This window comes from Cydia pomonella, chromosome 9 (genome assembly GCF_033807575.1).
Source record: "Cydia pomonella isolate Wapato2018A chromosome 9, ilCydPomo1, whole genome shotgun sequence".
Classification (NCBI taxonomy): domain Eukaryota; kingdom Metazoa; phylum Arthropoda; class Insecta; order Lepidoptera; family Tortricidae; genus Cydia; species Cydia pomonella.
Window position 1 is genome coordinate 5,247,752 of NC_084711.1, and position 20,781 is coordinate 5,268,532.

Below are 20,781 nucleotides of genomic sequence, written 5' to 3' on the forward strand. Positions count from 1 at the left end.
CTGAATCTAAACGAAGATAGGTACTTTTTGTTGTTCCATATAAAGATATGTTTAACAAAATGGAAACTATAAGGTCTAGATTAAGAGAAGAATCTGTAATAATATTTTTTGTATGGCCGTTTGTTTCATATTTAAATAAATAAAATAAATAAATAAACCATATATTTCCAGTTCCACTATCAACTTTGCCTAGTTTTTTAGAAAGAGCTTAGCTCCTCAAACGCCGCAACTTGAGTACGGGCACTGCCTAATTATGAACGCTATTTTATAATTGTGCGTACAGCATGACTAATACAAGGTGAACGACTTGTCATCGATCTAATTTTAAATGAAGTCCGGGTGAGGAAATTTCACAGAGTTCTTATCTTGATCGAATTAGAAGGCATTCAGTGGCATTCGAGCTTAAAATCTAAACTTGTTTTGATATAGATTTGAAATTATTGGCAGATCATTTCGCGTGCACTCCTATAAAGTGTGTATTTTTTATATAACTGCAAACTTAAACTAGAAGTAGTTTTTAGTGCTTCAAAACGATTCTGAAAGATTTTTTAAATTTAGTTTTAACTATCAAAGCTTAATAAATTTTTGAAAATCGAGAGGCAGTGTAGTCCGCACATCATAGTCACTTGTGACACTTGTGACGTCGCGTCATTGAATGCGATGTTTTCAGTTAAAACAAAATAATAAATAATACATTGCATGATCAATTATTTAATATGGAAAAATTAAAGTGTGTTCATTAAAGATTAAATACGGTTGTCAAAATTACACGCTGTATAGGCGCAAGCCAGCTGCACTAAGCAGAGAGTAATGTCAAGTCATTATCAGATCTATATTAGATTTTTTAAGTTGGAAAGCCGCTCATTGTTTAGCTGATACTGTTGCGCGGACGCAGGGTATTTCCCGTATCCGTCTCGAGCCGGCCGCTGATTGGTTGATCGCTTTGCGTGACGTCATAAGCAACTCCGTTACTTCGAACTTGGTGGTCTTGACTTTGTAAACGAAACCTGTTGCCGTTGCTCGATTCAGAAACAATATAGATTGAATAAAATTATACAGAATAATTATTGTACATATGATACGTACACACACGTGTACTGCTTGATAAAGCTGGCGCAATTAGTAAGATGTCCGTTCATGAAATTTTAAATTAATAATAAGTTCAAGCGCATATCAGTTTATAATAAAACTATTTAAAAATAAAGCTTCCTTCCATGAATCCCTTTGTCATTGACATCAAGTGGGTATTATATTCTATGTTTCCGAATACGGTCCCGAGTGTCTTACAAATTATGTAAATATAACATATTATATTGTTACGGGGAAGAGCTGATGTAGGTATAATACTGAGGTATTTTCCGACCAATTATTTTATAATATAAATTATTTAATACTACGAGTATTACTCGTTTTATATTATAAAATAATATTATCTAAAATTCCTCAATAAATTACGGTTATTAGTTAGCAATAGTAAATATTAATTAGGGAAAACTAAACATATGGTATTTTGTGCAACAGGTACATTACAAGAATAGGGGATCTTAAAAGGAACAGAACGAAACGAAGTTTAGTTTTATAAGGACAGGCCCGAGAATTTTAAGACCTAATTATGACGACCGGTTTGGCCTAGTGGGTAGTGACCCTGCCTAAAGCTGATGGTCCCGGGTTCAAGTCCTGGTAAGGGCATTTATTCGTGTGATGAGTATGGATATTTGTTCCTGAGTCATGGGTGTTTTCTATGTATTTAAGTATTTATAAATATTTATATATTATATATATCGTTGTCTAAGTACCCTTAACACAAGCCTTATTGAGCTTACTGTGGGACTTAGTCAATTTGTGTAATAATGTCCTATAATATTTATTTATTATTATTATTTATGTATTATTAATTATGTAGCGTTGCACACAATATTTTTTGAAGACACTTGTTAAAAACGACGTTTTTATTCCACCTATTTTTGGCTCATAATCCTAGATAAACACGCGTGCTTTTTCAGTATATTAGAACACTCGTGCTTTTTCATTATATTATCCGACTGAGTAACGAAGCCTTTTTCATTTGGTCGAGTAATACATTTTTTTGACTAACTATCTGGTTTAAAATGTTAGTTCAAAGAGGTTTTTATCACACCACACATAATTTATAGATTAGATTATCTCTTAAATTACATTAATGAATAAACATAACATTTAACCGATTTGATCTCCATCCGTCGAATAGAAATACGAAAATATTAGCTTTTTTTAAATTGGCTGTTTGTCGATTTCGTTCGCGCCTTTGCCTTGCGCGCGCATTGGAATCGTGCGTAAAATAAAACGCGCCTGCCATTTTTCGTATTTGTCGTGAAATTGGAATAGTTCTGCATGTTTTTAGTTTATATATTGACGAAAATGTCATTTGAAGCTGGATACTAATAGAGGGAGGAGCCGAGAACGATAGCCTTTTACCATCAAAATCTGGTGAAAAATATTTGGCGGCATATGAAACTTTTATTCAATGGAAGATCAGCAAAAACGTCCATTCTTTCTTGGAAACCGTGTTGGTAGCTTACTTCAATGAACTGGCGAATAAGTGCCTACAAGCCCAGCACGCCTTGGGGTAATTATTCGATGTTCAGACTGGTGGCTTACAGTTTGAAAATTGTACTTTTACTAAACTAATTTATAAGTTTTGTTTTTTTTTCTCGCAAGTGTGTTGAAAAACGACGTATGAAACGCGTGTGCATTGGTCATTACCCACATCGGCTTTATTATTGCGCGCTCGCTTAAAGCTCGCGCGCACAATATCGCCTCGTGTGTAGTGGCCAACTTAGCACACTTGTATCATAATGTACTATTACACCTACACTTATAAATAAAATCAAAGTAAATGTTGGTTTTAAGATCTTTGCCTAGAAGAACAGTTGCTTAATATACACCTAAGAGCATTGCTTGTATGATTCTTCAGACAGGGGGGGCCGGAGCCCGGAGCTCGGCGGGGCGCCGCGCCGCGCGCTGTACTTCTTATGAAGTTCATTTCGATCAACTGGCAGTCATTTAATCGACAAATAAGAGCACTGGGGTAGAAAAAATATAATTATGAGATTGCCAATCAGCTTAATAGATACTTATTGGATAACTGGTTCTTTATTGAACATTTCATGTAAGTATTAGGACTGTCATGCTATTTAAAGGTTGAAGTTAAAAGTGAAAAATATGATAGTTGTTTCGATATCTATAGGTGCCAGTTAGGACATAATTAGTGATTCCGGTTTTGGATGCCACACCGCGGGATGTCAAGTAGAAATGGTAATATGGATACGCCGTTTGGCCCGCGATACCAGTTAAGCTGTTCGAAAAATAAACGCTATTTTCGTGTTGATAATATGTATATAAAGTAAACGACATTAAATAAGCATATATATATATATTATTCGAGGTTTTCCCGAGGGGCTACAGTATGGGGTTCTTCAAAAAAGAGTGTACAGGTTTTTAAAGGGTCGGCAACGCGCATGTAATGCCTCTGGTGTTGCAGGCGTCCATAGGCTACGGTGACTGCATACCATCAGGCGGGTCGTATACTTGTTTGCCACCGTCGTGGTATAAAAAAAAACAGTGTTAGTATGTCACATAAAATAATAACAATTCTAGGGAATTGAATTTTTTATGACTGATATACTCACGCCAGTAAGTTTATTATAAATTAAGCATAATAAAAAATACAATACAGTAGGGCTAAGATGGTCGTCTCTTTATCATTAGTCACCATGCCTGTCACGTTCTAACAAGTATGTTAGTGCGAAAGTGACGGGCATAGTGACAAGTGATAAAAATGGAAACATGATACCGCCGCAGGACTAGATAAAGTAGTAGCGGAAACTGAAAAATAATCGTATGCAAGTTGGACCTCTTTTCCCTTTTCAAAAAATTACCCACTCAAGATTCTGAAAACTTACAAGTCGGGAATCAAGTTCGCTGGACGCTTCGCTACTTGGGTGTAGGGCCATGCAAAATTGCTGTGTATAATTATGAAGTCGAACAGATAGATTTAATAATTTATATATACTTAACTTAATAAAATAAGTATTCCCAACGCGTTGATATGATGTAATTAAGCATATAACCGTGAACTATTTTATATTAGTTTTAAAAAACCCATTAGTGGTTTATGAATAAATAATATTTGCGTTTGGTACACAAGTTAATAAGTTTCTGGTATATTTTAGCGATTAATCTGATTTCGTAAAAATAGATTGATCGTGTTCTCACATAAATTAAAATTGTTTTTCTAAGCAAGTCGAAATCCAGTTATGTATCGCACAATCATCTCAATAAATTTAGCGCAGCTACTTATGTTTTTAGGTTAGCTAAATGGTATTTATAAACCCAGATCCAGTGGCAGCATGGTTCCATTTTTATCACTTGTCACTATGCCCGTCACTTTCGCCCTTACTTACTTATTAGAACGTCAGGTATGGTGACAAATGATAAAAAGCATCTTAGCCCTACTGCAAAAAAAGGAGTGTTAAAAACTTGACAGTTATGTGAAGGTGCGGTTTTTTTTTTGGAAAGCAGGTTTCTAGCGGTGGTTCTTAAATGTTTTATCAAAATTGGTTCATTACGTTGGAGGTTTTCAAATGTATAATATAATAATTAGAAATTATAGTTTATATGAATAGTTAAAAACCGGTAGTCGGTATATCATACTGGTCAACCATCCGTTGTAAAGACGGGATTTTCATCCTCGACACAGTTCGAAATACGTCGAACTATGATTATAAGCTTTAAATATTGATAGTAAATTTGTTATTAAATAAAATGTGACATTTGTATTGACCCTACTAGATTTAAATCGACTGGGATATAAACCGTGATTACCTTTTATATTGTTTTATATCCCGGTAGATTTAAGTCTAGTGAAAATAACCGTGAAACATTCAAAACTGTTATTGTATTGACCTTTTCAATTTCTTTACTAAAGACTGTAATGGGTTATGGGTGATATTGTTTCCTAAATATTTACCATTTTACATTAGGTATGATAAATTCGAGCAGATTAGTAAACGTTTGTTAACTTCTGATCAAAGTTCACATGCGTTAATCTAGATTATACTCGGATATTTATTCAAGTAATTAAATTAAAGTACCGTGTGAAATTAAATATTTAGTGACCATTTAAGCATAATTTAAGGTATGGTGTTTGATGTATGAAGTTATTTAAATAACTTGTGTCAATACTATACATACCTATATCTAACCACAAGGGCCAATTTTCTGCCCTTCATTAACGTAACATGGAACGTATTACCAGAGACGAATAATTAATAAGAACTGTAAACTTTATATTAATTTTATTACTACAAGGTGTCTCCAAAACGATAGACTTTTGCTGAACGTACAGATTGGTCGAAACTGATTAGCTTTCGTTTGATCCATACTAAACCCGACACCGTGTACACAACAATGATGACCATAACTTAATGATGACTCATAAATACTACATACCAGTCTTTCTCAGGCATGGGATAAGATTCGCCATCTTGAGTTCTCCCTCCCTCCCGCACTAGTTTAGGAATGTATCGCGCGGCAGATCAGCAGTACAAGTACATTTATATGTCGTGCAGGTCAACGAGAAAAACTATAAATGTAAATAAAGATACCTATTTTACAATTCAAGAATAAGAAAAGGTTCATGTTTATACCTGGATTGAGATACATGCAATTTGATGATTGATGATTAGTAACTTCGGACATTATGAAAGGAGTATGCAGACCAAACTAACACGTAGACAACATTTCGAATTCAAAGAAGTAGGTATAAGGCTGCGGTCGGGTTGACACAGACTGTTCCCGCCCGTTAGCTTAGGAAATAAGGTTGTGATATCAGATGGGAGTGAATGACTGCATTTAAATTGATAGTCTTTATTATTGACTCGTCTTTGGTGACGGTGGTTGGCATAACGATGATAAAGTACTTTTAGGCGTCGTCTGACGGCCGTGAGAACTTCACGTGTTAATTTAATAACAAAGCGGGCCTGTAGCAAACGTTCAAGTTAAATACGCACGAGTTTCCGAACGGCTTGTTAGTGAGTTATTATTAATTTATTGGTACGAGGAATTTGCACGTGGGTACAGACGGTTGCCGATACTGAGTAAAATGTCTGGCGGTTTAAGGAAACTTTGATAAAAATGATAATTGAAAAAAATAGCCCATTGCCGCAAAAAGCAGCTCATAATAATACCGACCTACTATGTTTTATTTTGTTAGTCTTGTTATTCTTTTCGATTTCAACGTTTTTGACCATTTAGATGGAATTTATGATCAGAGCGCTAAGTAGTAGTTCATATAGGTCAATGCAGCCAAATCCGTCTGCAGGAAATTCCAAGGTGTATTAGTAAAAACTCTTTTGAAGAATCTGTCAATATTTAAAATCATCAACTTATAAGTGAAACAAATCAGCAAAATCCCTAAATATTGAATATTATTCGTAGTATAAAAATGGCTCCATATCTACTGATATGGAGAATGATTAGAGTATTCACTCTAAATTTATTTACATTGATGTATATGGTATAATTGATATAAATTGTTGGTACTAAAGTAATGGTTAAAGCACCGAATAGTGGCATTGTGATTTTTTCCCTTGCCTTGACACCGAATCGGTACAATAGAACTGTAAAGTATCACAAATTACAACAATGGTTAGGTACATTTATTGGGCGTCTATTTTATCCGATTCCGATTTAACAACGCGTTACGGTTTCGATACGCCCATCAAGATAGCTCACGCCGAGTGGTGCATGCGAAATGAAGTAAAAGGCGTGTGTGAGTGCTCGCCAATCACCAAGACGAGCGTCAAGGTCATATCAAAACCAATTGAAAACCGTACCGAATCGTTAAATTAAAATCGACCTCATGCCTTGTAATCTTCAGAAAGAAATGGGATTTACCAAATACTCTTAGGTATTCTGATTGAGAAATAAACGAGGATAACATCAAAATGTTTAAAATTGCTATTCATCGAAAGTCTGTGAATTGTCATTGTCATTAATTAAGAAACTTTTATAATTAAAAAAAAAAACATATATTACTCCTAGTGACATGTAAATATTCTTCATCTAGACAGTTCTTGTGCCTCTACCGCAAGTAAACAGACAACCCGATACACATGCATAATGCGCAGGGCACTCTCTGTTCACTTAAAGCGCAACCAATCCGCTTTCCACAACCTGCATCGTCCATAATGTATACACACGTGACACACAGTTGAGGCTCCTCTCGCTCTAATGGCTTTGGGTAGGCGTAGGCGTTGCAACTGAAACCTAAAGAGACACTAGAGTCTGTTCGGAAAGAGAAGAGTCGTGGATTGTATCGGGCCCCACACTTTCCACGACTCTTCTCATTCCGCACAGACTCTAGTCGAGATGTCTTGAAAGCTTGTGACATTACTAATGATATAGATGTGATTACGAGTAGTCAGTCAAAGGATATCTTTTATTCAGACAACGCCGTATTTGACCTTTTTATTCTTTCTGCAAGCACTACAATTGCACTACACATTTTCAAAAAAGAATAAATCACATGAACTCGTCAATATAATGCCAACTTAACAACCTGAGCATATCAATGTCAACACATTATGCATGATTATTTCCGTCAAACGCTGGACAAAGGTTTGAAGGTTGAAAAGACTTCGTGTGCCTGGAATATGAATTATCATTTAGACGATAGGTACTCATTAGTATGAACATTTTGACATACGTTTTAGTGGGACGTACGTATTATATTTTTACAACAATAAAATAAGGCAATGATATTTTCCTCTAGAAGTGTTTTTATAATATCACAGTATAAAAAAAAACACTTTATTGCAAATATTAGATACATATCATTAAAACATATCTTAAATCCAAACATTTAATATAATTTAGGTATTTGCCGAAACCAGGTAGTACCCAGTACCGCATAATGGGGCAATCCGACTTATCACTAATGACATTCAGGATGGTGTTGCTGTATTAGCCTACATACAAGGGCTGTCTAATGGTACGAAGATCATAATCCACCGATCATATGCCCATATTAACTAAAAAGTGAGTTTTTTCTGTGGAGACAGCAACAGGTCCGTCGCTATCAGAATAGTGTAACTCAGTCCCTATTCTTCATAAATACTTGGAGTATTCCAGTGATTCTTTGATCCCTTCAAACGTTTATGCACATTTACTATCAGGGATTAGTAGTAAATGTTATGTCGGATATACCTATGTGTATTAAATGTATAATACTGGTTCGCCATGCAGATCTAGCAGTGATAACACTGTGTTTAAAAGTCAAGTAGGTACTTATTTTGATGAAAATAGAGTTGCATTTCGGATGTATTTTTAAAACAAAACGTCGTGACTACTCGACGTGTCTTGCTCTTATGTTAGTATAGTTAATTGATTACATGACATTGCGAACTTGACCACAGTACAACTGCAGATTCCTAGACATTTGTAAACAGTAATTACTGTAATAGTACAGTCAGCATCAAAAGTAGCGGATCAAATAACGTTTCATAAGTATCTACCATTCTGTAACGGCTTAACAAAAAGTGATGTCTTTAATATAGAACAACTAAGACTGTAAAAGATATACTTTTGAGCGTGAATTTTAGAAATTTATCTATATTTGGTAAAGTTATCCGGAATATCAGATACTTTTGGCGCGTTGTTTCATCCGCTACTTTTGATGCTGACTGTACCTACATTGCGTATAACGAGCGTTAAACAAGAATTCACGAACGAGTGTGAATTGAAGCCCGAAGCCGAAGGCAAGTTCGCAACTCATATACTGTCCGGTACACACACAATATTTTTCATTACACTTGTGAGGAAAAGGGAGAAATAAATAAAATTTCTTACGTACATTACATACACGACATTATATATACATTAGAGCCCTAGGTCAAAATTTAGGATTTACGAATAGCATCGCAGCATGTGTGATGAAATAGTAGATTGTTAACCAAGAGTCTGTTGAGGTTGTTTGGCGCACGAGCGTAGTAGAAGCACCAATAGTCCGAGACTGAAATGGTGGCTTTCACCCGAGTTAAACACGCAAATTTTTCATTAAAAAAACACGGATAAGTATAAACTTCAGTAGTATTTCTTGAGGGTACTTTACGTAAAAATATAGTTATTTATGGAATGGGGAGTTAATAATCCATTTAAAATCAAACTTTAATTGCCTATTGTAAAAAAAAGAAAAAAACCGTACTTGGAAAATACAGTGAGCTAGAGTAGCAAAAAATGCAGTGAGTAGTGTGCTAGAGCAGAAAAAATGCGAAAATGCAGTGAGTAGTGTGCTAGAGCAGAAACGCATCATTTTCTGCACACTTTGTAGAACAACAACGACCCACTTTTAGAGCATCAGAAATGAAAAAATACATTACAGGATTTACGGATCGCATTACCTACGACTAATACGAGCAAGTGCGATGAAAAATAATCTACGGTCACTTGATGATTCATACCTTCTCTGTTCGTATGAAAATTATGACGATATAATTTATAAAACTATTATACCGTATATCGTTAAAGTATATTGGTGTGAAATGAATTGACATTGCATTGATACTGAGCCGGTTTTATAATGTATAAAAAATAAAAAGTAATTATCAAAATATGTGTTCTATATTTATCTATTCGGGTATTGGGAGCGTGCACGACTGTCACGCAACCTAGTGTCCGCAAGTCTAGGGGAAAACGTCAATTCACTACATCTTATAAAACTACTCCAAAACTAAAAACTACTGAACGGATTTTCATACGACTTTCATCTATCAATAGAGTGATTCTTGAGGAAGGCTTAAGTATATAACTTGTTGAGGTTTTGGGTAAATTGTTTGAAATATAACGATGTTGTCGGAAAAAATCACGCTGGCTAGGAGCCTTAATCGAAAACGCTGCCTAATCCGTTTGAGCTATAACAATACAATGTATGGTGGGGTTGTTTCTCATTCATAGGTCTACAAAAAAGTCCGTGATGTTAAATGTCTATCTTTTAAGGATAACTTACTATACATATTCGTAACTTCTAGAAAAAGATCACGTAATTAGTTCACATTTTTACCACCTTATGCGCTGTCATCATTTTACTTACCCCCACCATGCACTTCGCACGGTCCCAATACATAACAATATACAAACAACTGAGTAATACAGAGTATTTGTATTGCTCATAGATATACTGTCGCTTGACAGCTTGATTAATTGACTTTAGGAGTTGTCGATAGAAATCATTCCGTTGAATAATTTTCAACCTTCGGCCTATATTAATCTTCTTTATTGACTTATAAAAAATATCTTTTCTCACAGACGAGTGCAGGGAAGTACGTTGAACTATAAATTTCGGCGAAGAAACAAATGCATGCGATGGTGAACTATATGGACGTAAATACCACTTTGTCTTTTTTTGATTCGTATCGCCAGTCACTCCTAATATCATCCTAGTCAGCGCACCGGTAACAGAGTATAATCGACAAACAATGACGTTTTAGACATTTTCTAAACAAATTAGAGTCAACCACAGTCGATTGCTTAGCGCGGAATGTGTCTATCATAGTCGCTTATGTCAGCATCACTGCAATTGAAATTAATTGGAATCCTGGTTTACACATAGGCCAAGGTCGCTAAATGAATGTATCACTTTGCCTGGAAGAGATCGCTTTTAGCGATAAGACGTCCTGTTTACCTCTGTCTGCGTTGATGTATTTTATGTATTATGTTCTTGTATTGAGGTGTGCAATAAAGTGATTTTGTATTGTATTGTAACCTATTCTATTCCTATGAGGTGAGTTTGTCTTTCGGTAGGCGTTTTCCTATTCCAAAAACTTTGTTTACTCTAATATGGACCTTGTATTGAGGTATGCATCCATTTGTATTTTTGTGTTGTATTGTCTATTCCTATTAGGAATGAGTAAGTCTTTCTGTATGCGTTTTCCTATTCCAAAAACTTTGTTTACTCTATTCTCCTATATGGACCTTACTAATGAGTGTCTTAACTTAACAATATAAAGTAATTTGGGTAGAGGAACAAATATTCATTTAAAAGTACAAGAGCAAATATGAGTCAAGGAAAAGATAAGAAATACCTTTTTAAATTTGATTCATAAGGATGGAAAAAGACAATTGGGTTGTACTTACACATTAATTTTGTAAACGTTTTACATTTCAAACCTATTCAATGCAATGGCCACCAAACTTCGTTAAGATTTTTTAAAATTGACATTAATTGACCCTGGCACTCTATAGAGCTAGTTGACCTCTTCCGGACATAATAAGCCTATTTTGTTTAGCTAATGTACGCCCAAACTCTAATATTGTTTACATTTAATCAGGGCGTGAAGTTACCTGTGAGTGCTGATAAGTGATGACATGACATTATTTTGATGATCAATTGACATACACGCTTGTTGACATAAAAAGTATATTTAGCGTCGAGATAAGGCCTTTGAAGCCGAGAATACCTGATGCGGGTTGATGAATCTAAAGCGAAAAAGTCAAAAACATTAACCATCAACCGTGGTTCAATCAAAGTGGTCCCATACGATATGTTAGAGCATGTATTTCTCACCCACCGACCATTTTATTGCTGATCTTCCAAAGGCTTTTCATTGATATTAAGTCCATTTTTGCTTAATAACTACATTGCATATGAATTGGTTGAGTAAGTTTTTGACAAGGTTTAAATCCGTTTGATAATGAATAAAAGACGTGAGATTGCTTTGGCGTTTTTGTTTGCAAACAATTAATTATATTGGTAATTTATCAATGTACTAATAATGGTTTTATAATACAGAGTGATTCTTTAGGATATTCTACATGTTGATAGACTATACAAAATATCGATACCTAGGCCATTTAATTTTGCGTTGTATACACAGACTATACAGACACCGCATTACGAAGCGTTTACAACGAGCACGAGGTCACTACGCATAGGTGCAATTTTACTTATAATATGCTACTATTTGAGCAGCATAACTAAGTTGTATTCTACACCTTTTTTTATTATGACAGCCTAGGAATACTCATAAAGCTTAAGTTTTGTAAGTATTTTTCAATTACTTGAGTAGTGGTCGTACCTGTCGCAACACTCGCAACTAAATTAAGCGGTCGTGGTCCCATACTAAATTTGTATGGGAGCGCTTCTGTGTAGTGACCGCGATTGTCTTATGTGCTCCGTCTACTTGTTGAGGTGGTCTGTGGTTGTACCATCGCCCACACTGTTAAATATCCATCGGTGGACCTTATTACAAAGGGCATAAGGTCCACCTATGGACAGTTAAAGAATTGCTGTTTGTACAATTTAGGGATATTTTTATGTTATTTCTACTCAGAAACACAAGCTTTTTCGATTAGAATACGAGTAAAAAATAACTATCTAAAAGTCTATAAATCACCATAATTCTACAATAAAATTTTTAGTCTTACGCAAAATATACTGTATCTATATTTACCTACTCTAATCTCTACTACCTACCGCCGAAGGTTATTCTACAATATCATCTCAGTCATTAAAATGCAGCATCAATATTATTCCAAATAACATAAATGTGTGCGAAGCAAATGAAGTCAAATACCGATGGTCCCTGTTTGCCATTGTGTCATATGCGACTGTCCTATTTAGAATTTATTTCGCATAAAAAATCGTTAAATCACTATATCAAGACTATCTTGTTGCCTAGAAAAGGTTCATAAAATTTTACAGGCTGTGAGGGTCGCAGCCTGATTGGAAAGCGGTCCTATGGCAAAGGATGGTACCTCGTTCAACAGGTCTCAATTGTAGTAGAACGAGAGAATGCTGCAGCTGATATTTTGTTTACTAATAAAATTTCCAAGGTAATTTCACTATAACAAATTATTATTATTTGGAAATAGATAAAGAGTAAAAAATAAATAAATACAAGAATAACTCCTTCCAAATAAAGCGTGTAATTAAAATTTAATATTATTATATTATATGTATGACCTATGAGTCTGGTCAATTTGAACTTATAAATTGAATAATTTACTAGACTGAAGATGAAACACCTAATACCGACTTGTAAACTAAATAATTTATTAGAATAGCAAAGGAATAATGATCCTGTTTGCGAAGAGGTTACGCAACTGTTAGCTATTCTATGTTATAAAGGAATAGTTTACTCAAAGTCGCTTGGAACTAGTTTAGTATTTACTTACAACTTCTAGGAGCCCAATTCTTTTTAACAATTTGATATGGCTTTTATTTTGTTTTGATATGACCTTGATCGTGAGCACGAATCAGCATTAGCCGATAAGGCCCCATTTAGACTGTTCATGAACTTGTCTATAATATTACTCAAATATTAGATACAATGATACAATGTAAAATATCAGTGTACAAAAAAATCGATCGACCAAATACCAAATTGTAGCATAAATCGCATGCTAGTTCTTGAACCGGTCTACATGGGGCTTAAGGTTGGTCGGTGCTGATGAAATGTAAACAGGAATAGTCTCATAAGGCATTTCACTCACATTTAATCTTGCACGTGAGATGCCTGATAACACGACTCAAAGCAGTATCGAAACCTTATAATTGTGAAATCAGAATTAGCCTCTAAGTTAAGTTTGCCTTAGTCGCCGGTAATCCACGAAAACATTTTTATCGGTGTTCTGCACGTAAATAATACATTAGTGGACACAACTACTTCCCGTCATTATTAACTTTGATCATAATGCCGAAATGTAGACTTTAAGAAGTAGTAATGTTTGTTTTTGTTTATTAAACGTTGTCAATATTTAGGCATGATATACCTTATGATTTCAAAGCAAAGACCATTTTATATGAATATAATGTCCTAAGTAATTGGTTGGTATCTTAAATTCTTAACATGCTCTTGAGCTTTATCATGATAATTATAATGCATGTTCTTCATGCTTCTTATGGAGTTGCAATCACAGCTAGATCAGACCAAGCTAAGTTGGCAGAGATTTTGATAACCCAGCCTGTGCAAGTATTAATTAAACGCCATAATTTATTAAATGTTTGACGTTTACAATATAAAAAATACATTAAAGTATACAAACGGATGATAAAACTTGTACGCATAAACCCAAATATACTTTACCCCACGACCCTACCGGAACCCTATTACTAAGACTCCGCTGTCCATCCGGCCGTCCGTTCGTCTGTCTGTCCGTCTATCGCCAGGCTGTACCTCATGAACCGTGATAGTTAGAAAGTGAAAATTTTCACAGTTGCCGCTATAACATAAAATATTAAAAAGTACGGAACCCTCGGTGGGCAAGTCCCACTCGCATTTGGCCGGTTTTATTATATAGTACAAAAAAAGGTATGATACAAAATGCCAAAGGTTTGTAACCAATACAGGAAAACGGTGTTTTTTATTCAGACGTTTACCAATCATCCTTTTCTGCACGGCTGAGTTTTTTAAGAAACCTACATTTAACAATATGTCTAGTTTTTGCTTTTCTGTTTCCTGATCCATAACTTGGAGAGCGAGTATATTAAAAGTTCACTTCTAAGTTGTTCGCGGTTGGGTGCAATTTATCTGCATCATTGTGTTTCAAAACGAGATAACTATCAAAAATCTTTTGTTAGCTGTTTTTTAACTGACATTAAAAAGAAGAAGGTCCTGAATTGGTTATTTCATAACTCTTTGTCTCCTTTTTATTAAACTAATAACTTGGAACCCATTGAGAGAACTTCTCAAATAAATATATCGATAAAAATAAGATAATTTATATAAAAAAGTGTAGTATCTATAAAACATCATTTAGTATGGAGGACCTGTACCCCTAGTGTAAATTTAGTCGATAGCGAAACGTGACGTACGCGTTTGCGTTAAGTCTCATTTTGTATGGGTTTTTGAACAGCGCGCCAAGCGGGACGTTTTGGAAAGTCAAAAATCTCATACAAAATGACACTTAACGCAAACGCGTACGTCACGTTTTGCTGACGAAAATATTTACACTAGGGGTACTGATGCTTTGATGAAACTTCTTCAAGATTTATCTTTCATGCTTTGTGTACAGGGTTAATCGAAGTTTTCATTTGTACTATATATAATAATAAAAACTAATATAAGAAAACTCTAGGTCCATGGGGTCCCAGCGCGCACAAGTTTTTTGGAGAAATCGCGAAACGTCTGGTTGACGTAACTGGTGATCGAAGAGCTGGCGACTTCCTGGCACAACGTATCAGTATTGCGATACAACGAGGAAATGCCGCCAGCACCCTTGGTACAATGCCTCAAGGGCCTATTTTAGATATAAGCTAGTTATAGTAATCATCTGTATATATCCATTATGTATATTGTTATTGTCAATAAATAATATAAGAAAAATACGAAACGGGCTTTTAGTGAACCATGCTGGTTTAAGAGTTCGCAGGAAGCTCGGTTCTCTATACAAACGTAGTTACGCTCGCTTTTTAAGACAACTAACTAGATTGCTCTGAAACTCTGTACTTACAATAGTATAAGGTATATCTATGCCTGTAATTAGTTTATAAAGCTTCAAATACCATTGTAAAAAATTTAGCGAATTTAAGTTTATCATACAAAATTTGTTTTTGCTCTATTTCATTTGTTTTATAAGCTGGACACACTAATACACAATATAATAATAATAATGGTACTGCATGGATACCACGTGGGATGTTGATTCGATGATCATTGTCCTGATAGTCGTTTCAGCGAGCGGTCTCATAGCGAAGAGTCTCGACCAACACCTTGATAGACTCTCGCTAGGTGGTTGGATCAAGGGTCTGATGCAGAAGGCGGTGATCTTGGACACGGCGCGGATAGTCCGGCGATTCCTCCGCTGCTGGCGGCACCCTAGGTTAGGTTTTTTTATAATGTGTTTATATCTTTTGTATTGTTTTGTAAGTGTTTTTATATTTTACTTTTATATATATATTGTAAAAAATGTAACGTAAAAAAAGAAAATGAAATAAAGGGAATAATGGTACTGGATAAATTAATTAAAGGCCTTGAAAGACCTGATGCCAATTATGTGCAAAGTTTCATTACAACATTACAATCAAACACGTAGTTTTAAAATGAGAACGAAACTCCGTTTGTATGGAAAGGTAAAATTCTGTCGAGTTTGCTGCGGACTCAAGTCACGGGCTATTAAATTGCTTCATACGTCGTCTCACACCCCTCTGCGAATTATTCATCAAGTAAATGTTAAGAGATGTTTTCACGCCTGGCTTATTTTGGAAAAAAAATGAAGGTTAGCTATCTAATTAACTGCACCTTCATATCCACATATGATAATGTATTAAGTACTTAATAGACCTATGAAGTAGGGTTAAATAACTGCTATTGGTTTAAGTGGAAATAATGTGCGAACTCTTTTACGTATTTCCTGTAGAGTAGACATACAAATTCTACAGAATAAAAAGCTAATTAGTTACCGCGGCCGGCAAACGTCCCACTTTGTTGCTTGCAATAAGGATGCCTACTCAGGTTATTCGTATAAAGATACAAGCGAATCTCGTCCTTATGGCAAGCGACAAAGTGAAACATTTTTCCGGCTGCAGTCACATATACATTAGTGACACATTGACATTTTCAATTCGGAAACTTTAAAAGTGAATACCAGCTGATCAAATGAAAATTTTGCAGTTTGTAATTAGGTTACGTATGTACGTACATCAAAACTTGCCAAGAATAATGTAATTAATATGTGCTAAGTTCAGATAAGAACATTAGCCTTAAAGTATAAATTTATTTTGATCTGTCAAAATCAAAATTCACAATTGAATGGAATGGAAGACCTTTTATAGGTCTCTGGGTGGCTAGAAGTTAAAGTGCTAGTAGAATTATGCTTAATAATGATTACTTACTAAAAGTATGTATTCTATGTATGCGTAATAAACTACGCCCACTTATTCATCTATTACTTACAGTGACAAGAAAATTATTGTTAATATTACTTCTAGAAGATGAATAAAATATTACTAATAATGTATGTTTTATGTTTAAAAAGCACTTCATCGGTCATGGAAAATATTTCATCTAGTCGTAAATATAGATATAATATTTTATTCTTATTACGTAAAAGTAGCCGCATTCAAATCTACCTGTATTGAAATTGATTTGAGATAACTCGCAGTATATATCGCTCTTACCACAAATGAAATGTTTCGAGTAAGGTTTTTAATTTTTTGGATACGGCTCTAGAGCCAAAAAAACAACAAAGTTAAAAATAATCGAAGCCAAAGATTTTTTTTTAATTAGTTGTAGTTTGATTAAAAATTTCAATTATCACAATCGACTCAGCAGATTTAATGCTCGTTTTTTTTACATCTTTATAATAAATTTCTCTACAAATACTCGTACCTAGCATCAACTTCCTTTTTGTATTGAAAATTCGTGCTTCCTGATATTCAAAATTATTTATTTTTAACAAATGTTTACAGTCATAGGCCGAATCCTCCTTTTAAGTTAAATTTAAACCTTGTGTTAGGAGGTATACGCTCTTTCATACAAAGTTATATTCAGCGCTAAAAATAAAAATAACCTATAATATAATTTTAGAATGCTATTCTTAACTAATTATAATTATATGTAAGTAACTAGCTAACTTACAATGCTAATTAGTTATTGAACTTTTTTTTAAGTTATTTTTTCTACATAATTAAATATGGCAAGTTACTTATTTAACAAAAAATGAACTTTTAAGTAACATAACAGTAAAGTAAAAATATGTCCATATAAATACACGTACATACCCCATTCGAACTGGATATCGTGGGTTTGATTGACTATGACTACTACGTATTACGATTGTAACTAGATTAGACTACTATGGAGAATGTACACCATGACCATGAACTACCATATTCCTAACCATCATTTTTTCATACCATCGCAATACTAATTTGCACGTGTCAAATAGTGTTCTCATAAATTAGTTCACGTTGCCATAAACACGAGACTCAGATTTGACAAGTCGATAATAACAATGTGATTAGGCACAATGATTAGCATTACATCACCTTTTGATGGACCGCGGCTGTGACCGTTTTTTATAGATTTTCGGTAGTGTTTCGTCATGCCTAAATATATTTTATGATCTATTATTACACGAATCATCAGGTCGGTGATTTGTGGCAAGAATTTGACACGGTCGTTTATTTTTTTAGGAAAAAAGTAGCGCAAACCGGAATGTAGATCAGTCAAATGTTTGACATATATGTGTGCAGTAAAATAAAAGCGTTGTATCCCAAGTGATTGTGTTTTTAACCGACTCCAAAATCCCTAAAGGACGTTCTCAATCCTGTGGTATGTCTTTTTATTATTTTTTATGTTTGTTGCCTCAGATCAGAACTCCGCAATTTATCAGTTTACTTAAGACGCCAGTTTCATTCTGGCCTCGGCCATCGGAGGGGGTCACTTTTTGTTTAGTCATATGACAGTTAAGTAAAGCAGTTTATAATTTGTACTTACACATTAGTGTGACTAATTAAAAACACTAAACACAAATCATTTTTTTTATATAATCATTTGATTTGTTTCTTATTTAGTTGCATCTATAACTACAATGAACATAAATGACACATGCACATATATATATAAAATAATAATTATATAATAATTATAAATAAATAATAATTATATAATATATTGTACAAACAAGTCGATCTCCTCTTGAATAAACTGTTTGCTGCGCCCTACAGGGTGTCATCTTGTATACAATTCTATGTAATAGGTTTAGATACAATGTGATATGCAATAAATATTATGAGTATGAGTATGAGTACGAGTATACGATTCTTGTTTTTACTCGAATTTAGTTACAAATACTTTTGAAGAAAACAGGTTTATTCGTCACTATTTAAAGGTACCTAAACTTGCTTAACATTATTACTAATCACAAATACTTGTCCATAGCTATTATATCGTTTTGCTCTTTCCGATTATTGTAAAACAACACTGTTTAAATGTTAGTGCGCATGGCACCTGTCAACCTATGTTTATGTTATTTGTTAAACAAATTATCGTGATCACAAGACATACCATATGTATACAAATATTTTGCCGGCTTTTCCTCACTAAAATGACCTCACTATTCTAACGAGATTGCAAATATATTCTTAAGTGTACATTAAGAGATTTAATATATTTTAATACTTGTAGCACTTCTTAAATATACATATAAGTATATAAAAACACTAGTGCCTATATTATGTGAAGTTGTAGTACTAGCGATTAATAACCATCCATCAATAACTTCTGTTCTCATCAGTATTTTTTAAAACTAAAAGCAAACAAAAATACTTTTATTAAAATACTTACAATGAGAGCGATATCATTTTCCCTGGTATGCAGTGTATCTAAGGTCTGCAACGAGTTGTCCAAATAATTTCGCAGCTTCATTGGCTGGTTCAATTTCACTCGCAAATTTCTCTTGTCATTCACATTTTCAGCACTATTACCACTGAAGGGACAAACCGCGGGAATATGATTCCCGTTAACGACGTGTTCCATTTTGTTAGCCGATTTTTTTTCCGTTTTTTTAATTGTTTTTAACGTCTCTTTCTCCGAGTCATGCAGGGCCAAGTGACCCTTACCACAGCAAAGTAATGGATTTGACATTTATTTAGACACCGTCCGCACGTGTGAATATCTTAAACTGAAAGATGTTTGACTCGGTCATAGTATATATGCTTGCCGGCGTTCGGAGCCATACTGAGTGGACGTTGTCTCGGCAACGCCGTCATTATAAACAGCGCAAAAAATATCAACAAGTTGTAACGTCACTAGTTACGTAGTACTCGACGGAACTGCACTGGAACTTTATCATGATCGATTAGGGAAAAAAAATTGAGGCATATGGACAACCATATTGATGGTTTGATTTTAGTATAGATGTTGTATTTTAAATGTTTTATATTATCGAATAGTTTTGTTTCTATACTCTCTTAAAATCTGGTTTGTGTTAGATAAGTGCGCCCATGCGACTATCTAATGCGCCTGTTCGAATAAGTGTGTACGTAGTGTGTATAGTCGTTCGATTTGTAGCTGGCCCGAAGCGGCTAATCTTTTGTCTATTGTTAACTAAAACCTGCAAAAAAAAAGGGCTTATAATTCTAATTGGCACCTGAGCGCGGGCTAGTACAACACTCAAAAAACCAGTGTAGTTATGGTCTCCGATAACGCGCCTTTGTTACGCATATCGAGGACACATTTTAGACTGGCTCGGTAGCGTTCGACTCGCCGGCACTCAGTAACCGTATAGGGACCACACAAGGAATCGCAAATTATTTTTCCATTTGTTCATTTTGAATCTTATTTTAATTACTATAGGAGGTGTAATTAAATAACCGGTTAAAGTCACCGGGCCCTTTTTTGCAGGTAGTGGCACGCGCCGTTTTAGTTAACAATGGACAAAAGATAAGCCGTTGGGGGCCAGCTACAAATCTAACAACTATAATCATCGAACGGGTGAACTTAGAGGTCTTTCCATAGTGTTTTATTTTTGCTAAAAGGCGAAACATTATTTATGTTGATAGAAAACTTACTAATTTAAATAATAATTACTAGGCATCGGAGTTTTTATCGCATGGTAAGACTAATAGCGAGCTATGGAGTCGACATTAGCAATAAAATTCAACTCATATTCAAACTCATTGATCTATTTAATTATTGATTTTATTTTTATAATCATGGACAAGAACGTTGACTAGTTTATAAACGATCCTATAATTTTATCTTTGAATATATAAATAGGACAAATAAGAATAATGATCAT

The 20,781-nt window shown here is 34.5% G+C and overlaps 1 protein-coding gene across 1 annotated transcript in view; it reads right to left on the reverse strand.

Annotated features, from left to right (window-relative positions):
• Positions 1-19,702, reverse strand: part of LOC133521193 (nitric oxide synthase-like) — a 47,302-nt gene extending 27,600 nt beyond the window's left edge. Inside the window, exon 1 of the mRNA XM_061856023.1 lies at positions 19,326-19,702. Within this exon, the coding sequence (XP_061712007.1) occupies positions 19,326-19,625 (300 nt within the window). The 5' untranslated portion in view covers positions 19,626-19,702. The remainder of the gene's footprint in view (positions 1-19,325) is intronic.
• Between the last annotated feature and the right edge of the window lie 1,079 nt (positions 19,703-20,781).